Here is an 11,275-nt window from a genome sequence, read left to right as displayed (position 1 = left end):
CATATTTATTCTGTGCTGCTTTGAGCTTCCATTTCTATTAGCTAGGTATCTGGCTATGGAGATCAGGTTTGTAATCTAGATGTAGAACTATGCTTTTTTTTTTTTCTCATTTACACTAAGTTTATGTATAAAACTGTGTCTTGCATGGAAAAAATTAGAACAAAAGTTTTATTTCTCGAATAGTTCTATATTTTAAAAGTGGCCAATTTTATGTTACTTTGTCTAAAGATTTTAATCATTAATACTGCAAACTGAATTAAAAAAAAAAAAAAAACGACCTCACCGATATTAAATACCATACAGTCATTTATAATAAGTTTAGGAAAACAATAATTTGTAATTTTGTTAATTTAAAAAGAGTAAATTGAAGAATTCATTTGGTTAATAATTTATCTACTCTACTCTTCCTCCAAATCTCTCCAATTTTGGGGAATTAAAAATGAGGGGTTAAAGGTAATTGAAACCCTTCCAAACCCCTCCCCCTCCTTCCTTAAAAAATTTCTAAATAAGGTAATTGAATTACTCTCCCTCCCTTTATTTTACTTCCCTTCCTTTTTTAAACATGCAAAAAGAGCTTAAAAGAAGTAGTTCTTTCCTTTTCCTTTTTCTTCTTTTCATTAACTTTAAATTTATTTTAAAAAATGACCTCAAGTTTTTTTTTTTTTTTTTTATAGGAAAAGAACCTATCCCAAAAAAAAGAAAAAGAAAAAGAAAGTAAATTGGACTCTTTGTGTTAGTACAAAGAGGGCTGGATTAGAAATGTGCATTAATTCAGCAGGAAAAAAAAATGTTGATTCAACTCATCAAGACGGATTCTCCAAAAAAAAAAAAAAACTCATCAAGACCGCTGGGGGCTCAAATAAGATTTGAGGCCCAAAACAATAAGTTTAAGTAAAATATTTTTATGTATTTATATCGATTATATTAACATATTTTTTGAATAAGTGATGAAAGACTTTTCTAATTCTAAGTGAGATATAAAGCAATGTACACTTGGATTACTTAAATTTTAGCTAGATAAACACCTTTTTCAAAAGAAATTGTAGTATAAAATATACTTGGCATCTCCCTATATTTCTAACAAAGATATTAAGGGGGTTTGGGGTACACCCACTCAAATATACATTTTCAGTTTTTAAATAATATTACACGTATTTTCACACACTTTTTCACTCACACGTATTTTCACATATGTTTTCAAACAATAAAACACATGTTTTTAAATGCATGTACCAAACACCCCCTCAGTGTTCAAATATCCCTTCCTCATCGTCTAGCTAGGGTCAGCTGAAGTATAGAAGCAAGTGATGCAATCGCTTAAGGTTCCCATTTGTATAATATATATATATATAAATATATGTAATATTTATCTGTATATTTTAATTAAAAAAATTAAGTCATTTTATTAGTCAATAAAATACATTTAAAAGGCACTATTGTATTCTAAAATACAAAAATTAAAAAGGGAAAAAAAACAAAAGGCCCCACAATGCACTACAAAATACCACACGCATAGCTGATAGCGGTAGCACACTGCCCATAACATACTAGCGCACACAGCCACATGACCCACAACCCCACACGCTAAAACTAACTTCCCTAAGATACTGACCCACCCATTAGCATGAATAGTCTCTTTTACCACATCATACCAATTAATAAAATCTTGTTTAAGGTATACTAAAATTAAGTGAATTAGTCATATTATTAATTGAAAAATAAATGTTAGAGAAACTTAAAAACAAAAACTTAATTAGTAATTTTACATCTCAAAAAGTAAGAAAAATAAATTTTAAATAAAAAATTAAAATTTTAATAAATATTATTTAATAAATATTTAATTAAAAAAAAAACCCACTTAAAATTTTAGCCTTAGACCTCCAAATTGTTGAGCCAGCCTTGTGTCTAGCAAATAAGTGGCATGCAACTCACTAACCACATGAAACCAACCTAACTAAACAACTTAGAAAAAATCTATTGACACAAACTTTGCTATGCATTTTGCCACATCTTCCATACGTGTTAAAAGATGATTGAATTAATTTTCACCAAGTAATGTGTACATGATGTAATCCAATTACAAATTGATAAATGTACAGATTATGGTAAAATGTGTCCCTGACTCTCTATAATAACTCGATGATGATGACCTAGGTTGTTAAAATGAGTTGGTGGGTTGAGTTGATTTTTATTTAGACCCAAATTGACATTTAATAATTTTAAAAAAATAATGGTAAAACAAAGTTAACACTTCTGAGATCTAGGTTAATACCAACTAAGTTCAAGACTTTTAAAATTTTCAATACAAAGATCATGCCTATTTAGTGATGGAAGCTTGTCTAGCGGATCCAAAGATCCTATTGTTTACTCCAAAAAAAAAAATGATGTTTATTCTACATTGGTTGTGTGTGTCTAGTGTCTACTGTTTATAACTCCAATCTACAGTTATAAAGGTTAAACCCTTTTGTAGTTATACTCTGGTTATGTAATATATTATAAATCCGGTTTAAGACACTATTATTATTTTTGTCTGTGTTCTAATAAGTACTAACTTGTAACCTCATGTATATGCATGGATACACTTAAAGATATATAATAAGATGAACAATATAATTTATATATATATAATTTAAATACTATTGATAGTCATTTTTATATTTTGTTAACTCTTTAAAAAAAAAAATTGTAAGGATATTATACAGTATAAAATGTAAATTGTACATGGTTTTTTTTTTTTTTTTTAAATTATTGTGAAGCACTTTTTTTTTTTAACAATTCATTTATTCCAAACTTTTTGGTTTTTGTATTTAATAATTCCCTTGGATGAATATTTATGATATGGTTCCACATTTGATTCTAAAATTAAGAAATAAAACTCTTTAAGAATAAATAATTTAGGACACATGACACAAAATTGGAACTCTAATTTGGAATTCTAATTTGAGTTTCTCTCAGTTTCACTTATTATTATTATTATTATTATATATAGATTACTGTTTACTCAAAAAAGAAAATAGGGATGTTTACCCTATATTAGTTGTGTGTGTCTAGTGTCCGTTGTTTATAACCCCAGTCTACAACTACAAAGGTTAGACCCTTTTGTAGTTGTATTTTGGTTATGTAATGTATTATAAACTCGATTTAAAATACTATTATTATCTTCATGTGTGTTCTAATAAGTATTACTGTTTACTCAAAAAAAGAAAATAAGGATGTTTATCCCACATTGGTTGTGTGTGTTTAGTGTCTGCTATTTATAACTCCAGTCTACAACTATAAAAGTTAGACCATTTTGTAGTTGTACTTTAGTTATGTAATATATTATAAACCCGATTTAAAACATTATTATTATTTTCGTGAGTGTTCTAATAAGTATTACTGTTTACTAAAAAAAAAAAAATTCCTATTATTAATGCTAGTTTGCAATTGAAATTTTGTATGGTTTTTAATTGAAATTATATTGCTAAAACATTTTAAAACTGACCAATTAGTTCCCTAAGATGGATCCCACTTGAACCTTAAGACGTTACTCATTTTTCTCTTCTCTCTCGCGGTGATTAGAGATTGAGCTGGTTAGTTTTGAAAAGTTTTTGGACCTAGTTGGCATTAGCTTGGTTAAGATTTTTTTTTTTTTTTTTTTATAAAATTTTTTTTCAGGCTAAAATGCAAAACCTACCATTTATGTTTTTCCAGAATTCATTTTAGTATTCTAAATTTTAGATTTGTTCAATTAAGGTATTTTCGCCAATTTTTGTTAAAATTTTTTGGATAAGAAAATAGAAAATATTTTTCAATTATTAATTAATTTTTTAATTTAAAAAATTTAAAGAAAATTAACCATAATGTATAACAAATTTTGAAAAAAATCTTAGTTGAATAAAATTGAAAATTTGAGTACTACAAAAGTAAAGTTAGAGTAACGAAATAAATTTTGGTGAAATATAGAAAATGATTTTTGCATTTTACCCCAAAAAAAAAAAAAAAAAAAAAAACCTTAACAGACTAAAACCCTCCCTAATTCTTAGTTTCTTTCAGCCGTAAGGTCCGTCCGCCTTCATATCTCTCTCTCTCCCTCCGATCCCTATAGAGGGAAAGAGCTGCCCGGTGAACCCTAGGTTGCAGCACGTCCGGTCGTTAACTCCTCGCGCGGCTGCCGCCGTTTCTAGGACCGACCGACCCACGCCTCACCCGCACAGGTAACTACGTAGTGTAGTGTCGGTCGCACATTCAAGATAGCGTTCGCACTCATGTGCCTTCCAGAAACTTATCTTCTTCTATAAATTATGAAAAACCATTTTTCTCTGTTCATACTCGTACACACTCGTACCCAGAAAAAAAGCGATTCGCTGTGTGTATATTGATTTTGCTGTTTGCTTCTTCATATGCCTCTTTAACTTTTATCAATTTCATGCAAAATGTTTGTTAAAAAGTTTCTGATTAGTTAAGTGGTGTTTAGAAGTCGAAAATAATGTTATCAACTAAGTTACATGTAATTTATGCACACCACCTGTTCGATTCAATGTCTCACTGAGATTTTGGGCTCTCTCATGTTCTTATGATTACCTCTCTCTTGAATAAGACCGTAGGAATTCGTTTTTCTTGAACCAAAATATTTAAGTGATATCAATTTATGCAAAATGTTTGTTAAAGTTTCTGATTGGTGGTGTTAAGAATTTACAAGTCATAATAGTACTGTATACTAAATTACATGTTCCTGATGCGCCCACCACCTGTTCGGCTAAACGACTCACTGAGATTTTGGCTCTCTCAATTTATGCGGCAATGATTTTTCATTGTTTCCAATGCTGTTGAAACTTCATATGGCCTTTATTGAGATCTTTATCACCATAGGAATTCGTTTTGATTGACCCAAAATAAGCATCCTTTTTTTTTTTTTTTTTTTTTTTTTTTTTTTGTTTTATGCTATGGAAAGTTTGATTCTAGCAAAATTTGTTGTAGCAGTGTGTGATAATCTGAGTAAAAATTTGGCTAGTATACAAAGAAAAGCGGTGACTTTTAGTGTCATATTATGTAATTCTATGCCCTTAGCTAACTGTTATTTCTTTCTTTATCCTTTGCAGAATAACTCCTTTATCCATCGTTAACTATGGGGGCAAAAGGCAGAGGTTTTTTATTTATTTTTATTTCATGTTTGTTTAGTTGTCACTAGTGACCAGGCTTATGCTGATTTATGCTGCTTTTTTTTTTTTGGTTAATCTCAGTGAAGAGTTTGGATAATGAAATGAGTGATGAAGAGGAGAAAGAAGAAACCAAAAGCAACAAGACCTCCAAATCTAAGAGTCAAGCCAAAGAGCATAAGAGTCAACTAGAAAGACTTAAGGACAAGGTACTTACATACATACATACATACATACATACATACATATATATATATATAACTTTTTTTTTTTGCCTTAAATGCACTGGTACTTTTTAAAGTTTAGCACAAGAGCAATTTTAGTCCTATTCTAGAGGTTGTTAGGGACCAAAATTGATCACTTTTTAGTTTTTTAGGAACTAAAAGCGATCATTTTAAATTTGTTAGGGACTAAAAGTGTGGCCAAAATCACTTATGAGCAAAAGTTTAGGGACCAACAATGTCTTTTGACCAATATTTCTGTTATCTTGATAATTGATATTTTCTTGTAGAGTATTAGATATTTCAAATGTTACTGCTTAATATTGGTATGAAACATAGTCAAATAGAATTTTGCTATGGCTGCTGAATGTCTGGGAAAATTCATGCGGTTGGGTGTTAGTATATGCACATGCTATATATATGACTAAATGTATCTGCACTCTACGTTTTTACTGTGTATGTACCTTAGTTATGACCCTTTATCATGCCCCATATCAATACATATCAATTATCTTTGCTTTACGAATAATTAATAGCTCCTATAGGTCAACTATTTTGTGTATATGTACCTTATATTGAGTTCTTGCATTGTAATACACAATTCAAAATAGTAAAAATGTTGCAATAAGGGCTTTCTATTGTGACGTAGGTCATCAAGCCAAACCACGTTAACCCTTGTTTCCACTCTTATCACTCACTCTCTAAATTTTTTGTTTTCTTCCTTTTATTTTAACATAGGGCTTCCATTTCTATTTGTTGATAAGTGAAGTGGGGGTATCATAACCATGAAGTACATTATGGTTTGGTTGCTTGATTATCGAATGGATGAGGGTTCAATACAATGTAGCTAGGAGGGATATGAGCTTCAGAGTTAATGTATTTAAAATGGTTATTCATTCAATTGGGAAATCAGAATTTGGTTGATACTTGATAATTTATCACCTCGTGGAATTTTTATTTTAATGCTGTTACAGCTTTAGTGGTGAAGTCAATCAGTCATTAACAAGTGTTTTTTGCAGGACCCAGAATTCTATGAGTTTTTGAAAGAGCACGACGAGGAGCTTCTACAATTTAATGATGAGGATATTGATGTGTGTACAGAAAACCTTGAATTTTATCATGATTTCAATGGGTGCTCTTAATAGAAGAGTTTTATGAAACCTGTTGCACTTTTGTGCAGGAAGATGTCACTACTGATGTGGAAGATGCTGCTACTGATGTGGAAGATGCAGATTTACAAGGTGTTGATGAAATTGGCGGGCATCGTGTTGCAGAGAAAAAAGAGAAACCATCAAAAAATGTTATAACTACTGCAATGGTTGATTCGTGGTGTAATTCAGTACAAGAAAAAGAAAACATTAGTGCAGTTCGTTCACTTACGAAAGCATTCAGGACTGCTTGCCACTATGGTGATGATGGCGGGGATGATTCTTCAACAAAGTTCAGTATTATGTCAAGTAGTGTGTTTAATAAAATAATGTTGTTTGTTTTAAGTGAAATGGATGCAATACTACGAAAATTGTTGAAGCTCCCTAGTTCTGGTGGAAAGAAAGAGACCATAATGGATCTCATGAACACAAAACACTGGAAGAACTACAACCACTTAGTGAAGTCATATCTTGGAAATGCCCTACATGTTTTGAACCAAATGACTGATACGGAAATGATATCATTTACTTTACGGCGGCTCAAATATTCTTCCATATTTTTGGCTGCTTTTCCAAGTCTCTTAAGGAAGTACATTAAGGTATGCATAGTTCTCTCCTTCATTTCTTGGATTCAATATATACCTGATGATTCATCTTTACCACACTGCCAGAGGTGGTTTAAGGTCTCTGCCTATCCTGTAAATCTGATGCATATGCAGTGCAGTTTGTGGTCCTGGACCCTGCCCTGAACCACATATGCTTTGAGGTTGCAACTGTAAATGGTTTCTCTGTTAAAATCACTGATCATTTATCAATTAAAAAAGAAACAGTTTGTGGTTTTGGGCATTGTACAGAATGTGAACTACATGCATATTCATGCTATTTTGATGTAGTTTGTGGTCTCAATATTTCCAAGTCTTTTACTTATTTTTAATTTTCTTCAATTGGTACACATGGAACTAATCTTTATGTTTGACTTTTTCAGGTTGCACTTCACTTTTGGGCTACCGGTGGTGGTGCCCTACCAGTTGTCTCATTTTTATTTTTAAGAGATTTATGCATCCGGCTAGGATCTGATTGCTTAGATGAATGCTTTAGAGGGATATATAAAGCCTATGTATTGAACTGCCAGTTTATAAATGCAGTGAAATTACAACATCTCCAGTTTCTTGGAAATTGTGTCATCGAACTTTTTGGTGTGGATGTTCCTACTGCATATCAGCATGCCTTTGTTTTCATTCGGCAATTGGCAATGATTTTACGGGATGCACTTAATACAAAAACTAAGGTATTATTTGTCACCATCTAAAAATTATTTTAAAGGGGGTCCTCTTTTAATATCTCATCTTGTAGGTCTGATATTCTGATAGATTTAAATGATTCCATTTATAGTGTACCTCTCATTATCTATCAAACTTAGAGATGATAGTGCTAAAGTTTTTGTCATTCTGGGAGTTAAATTTTGTCCATAACTTTCTCTCAAAGTTTTCCCTTTTGGCACTATTGAGATTGCAATTATGATCTTGTGTTAAAGCTGCAAATTTGCAATCTTATCATTTTTGTCCATTGCCTTAAAATTACCTGATGCTGTAACCATTTTACAATGGTTGAATCATATTTAGTACTTTCTTGAGACACTGTTGGTTGTGTTTTCCAAATACTTCACTTCTCTGATTTTTAGCTGTGTTCTATAGGAGGCATTCCGGAAGGTATATGAGTGGAAATTCATTAACTGCCTTGAACTTTGGACTGGAGCTATATGCGCCTACAGCTCAGAAGCTGACTTTAGTCCCCTTGCTTATCCTCTGACCCAAATAATTTCTGGGGTAGCACGTCTGGTTCCAACTGCGAGATACTTTCCACTTAGATTGAGGTGCGTTAAAATGCTTAACCGAATTGCTTCTGCTACCGGTACATTCATACCTGTTTCTATGCTCCTTTTGGATATGTTGGAAATGAAAGAACTAAATAGGCACCCCACTGGGGGTGTTGGCAAAGCTGTTGATTTGCGTACTATACTCAAGGTACTTCTATGTGTGGATATTTTTGTTTGTGTCAATTGTGCTTTATAGCTATATTGCTGATGTGAGTTTGGAAAATTTTCTATGCCAGGTAAGCAAGCCAACCCTGAAGACACGGGCATTTCAGGAGGCATGTGTATTTTCTGTGGCTGTGGAGCTAGCTGAACATTTAGCTCAATGGAGCTATTCTGTTGCATTCTTTGAACTGTCTTTTATCCCACTAGTCCGGTTGCGTAGCTTTTGTAAATCTACCAAAGTTGAGCGGTTCAGGAAAGAAATGAGGCAGCTTATCAATCAGGTAATTGATTAGAGTGGTCAACAGATATCTTCCTCCTTATCTTTTAGTGTGTCAAAGTGGAATGCTTGAAAAAAAAAATTTAATCTCATTTATTTTGTCTTTTTTACATGTGAATGAATTTATCTGTTACAATGTTACATGTAGCAAAGCTAGTGGTGCATGTAACTAATGGATATCTGTCGGACTTGTAATCGCCTGTGCTTCGTCTGACCTTTAGAGTTTGAAAAAGTGGATTGCAGAAAAATGTTTATGCTCTTGTTATATCTCTGTTTTCTTTTTAGATGAATTCTTCTTCTACAAGTAGCAAAGCTTGTAGTAAACATAACTAATGCATGCTCTTCCACATCTCAGATTGAGGCTAGTTCTGAGTATACAAATGAAAGGCGTATGTCTATTTCTTTTCTCCCGAATGATCCTGCAGCAATGTCCTTTCTTGAGGTTTGCAAAAATTTCTGATCCCATTCTCTTTGCTGAATTTTATCATTCATATAGATTATATGTTGCATTCTGCATTTGATTTTTTTATAGGATGGCCTGAGTACTGTAAGTTATGAGTTTCTCTGAATCTTGATGGGTTGCAATACCAATGCTTTAGTTGATCAGATTGTTAAGTTCTCTAATATTGGCAACTTTTATTATTTCATCATTTTAGTTTGATTTGGCTAACATGTGGTTTGAATTGGTGGAAACAAGTTGGAAACTTTTTTTGGTTACTTATGAGTCAACTGTCGAGAGTGAAAGTTGTTTGTTTTTGTTTGGTTTATATATATATATATATGTATGTATGTATGTATGTATGTATGATCTACTACACAGGTCTTTTATGTATATGGCCTTTGATTTTTGTTTTTTGAGCTCATCAACTGTTGAGTAATGCCACCTTTGGGGTTTTAACAGAATGGTTAATTAATATTTAATAAAGGGCTCTCCATGATTGAAAATTGCAATTCAATGAATTGAGCTGTTATTAACATATTTGTGATATAAGTTTGTTGCCTTGGATTTCTTGAATGCTTTGTTTTCTTTAAGTTTAATGCCTCAGAGAAACTGAAGAACATTGTCTTTTCATAGGATGAAAAGAAGTCAGAGGCAAGCCCTTTGTCACAGTATGTCTTAACTCTACGCCAAAGAGCACAGCAAAGAAATGATATGTTGACGGAATCCAGGTTTATCTCTATGTTGTTTAGTAGGCTTTATTATATTCATGATTGCATGTTTTAGGTTGCAATTTTCTAATGTGCATGTGGTTTCAGTGTTCTTGTTGGTGAGCACTCATCTGTCTTCGGGAAAAAAATATCAGAAAGTGATGAAGAGGATGATGCCTGGAATGAGGAAGGTGCTTCTGTCTTTAATTCTTCCTGGTTACCAGGAGGTGATTCCAAGTATGTTCATCTGACTCTCTTGCATTTTTTTCCTCTGGCGGTATTGTTATTTATCATTCTACTTTTGATTCGCAGGACCAAGAAGCCTAAAGAAATCAAGCAGAAGAAAAAGAAGAGAAAGATGGAAGAGCACAACACGGTAGCTGTGCATGAAGATGTTGTAGAAGAGTTGGTACTCAGTTCTGATGAAGAAGAGTCTGCTAGTGATACCCTCTCCGCTGGGGAGGATGACAATGAGAAGCTAGTGCCTCCAAGGCATCAAAGCAAGAAGCAGAAACCGCCTACAAATATATCAAAGACAAAAGTAAAATCTCGTGCAAAGAAGTCAAAGAAGAGGAAGAGAGCTAATTGACATGATATGATACTCAACAATTTGCATGTCTAATTTGTTTTATTGATTTACTTAAAGAATACGTGAGAAATGGTATTTGTCTTGGGCTAATTATATTCTCCGGTTTTGCCGAGCTTCTTGTAGCTACCGAGTTTGAGAAAAATTTGAATTTTTGTTTCCGGTTAGAAAGCAAATTGTATATAGACATGACTTTTCTCTTCTACTTCTGTCAATTTCTTCATGATATTGAACCCTCTTAAAGCCACCCATTTCGCAAAGAATCCCTACCCTAATCCAAACCAAGCAGCTGTCCTTTCCACCACTTGCACTCAATCTCAAATCTTTCCACAAATCACTTTTGATCCTACCCACACAAATAATCCCATTGCCAATCCCAGTAGTCTCAGCTGCTTGAAAAACATGGTGAAGGATATAAAAGGAGAGGAAAAGAAATGGATCTTTTAACTCTTTTATTCATATTAAAAATGTCAAAACTTGTTTTATCACTAAATGAAATGGGGAGCCTAAAAAAAATGTAAGTGGTATATGTGAGGATAATTCAAGCCCAAATTCTACATGTTGGGAAAATTAGCTAATACTACTAAACTGCCGATCTTTTGTCATCGTATGGTCAAAGTTGATGAGACGTGTCACGTGTAATTTACCTACATGTTATTTGAGGTTGATGCAAGGATCAAGTTCGAACTATTTATATATCCCAAAAAAATGAACTATT

At 32.6% G+C, this 11,275-nt stretch overlaps 1 protein-coding gene across 1 annotated transcript; it reads left to right on the top strand.

Annotated features, from left to right (window-relative positions):
• The first annotated feature begins 4,002 nt into the window (after positions 1-4,002).
• LOC111995116 (nucleolar complex-associated protein 2) lies at positions 4,003-10,766 on the top strand. Its single transcript, XM_065775034.1, has 12 exons — positions 4,003-4,196; positions 5,082-5,126; positions 5,223-5,347; positions 6,379-6,450; positions 6,540-7,106; positions 7,493-7,795; positions 8,202-8,531; positions 8,620-8,826; positions 9,178-9,264; positions 9,898-9,992; positions 10,080-10,208; positions 10,284-10,766. Exons 2-12 carry the CDS (start codon positions 5,108-5,110, stop codon positions 10,558-10,560), a joined length of 2,211 nt encoding a protein of 736 aa, XP_065631106.1. The 5' UTR covers positions 4,003-4,196; positions 5,082-5,107; the 3' UTR covers positions 10,561-10,766.
• Positions 10,767-11,275: the final 509 nt, after the last annotated feature.

Source organism: Quercus suber, unplaced genomic scaffold (genome assembly GCF_002906115.3).
Source record: "Quercus suber isolate HL8 unplaced genomic scaffold, Cork oak 2.0 scaffold_103, whole genome shotgun sequence".
Taxonomy (NCBI): Eukaryota; Viridiplantae; Streptophyta; class Magnoliopsida; order Fagales; family Fagaceae; genus Quercus; species Quercus suber.
The sequence above is the reverse complement of the archived record's forward strand: the minus strand, read 5'-3'. Positions and strand labels throughout refer to the sequence as shown.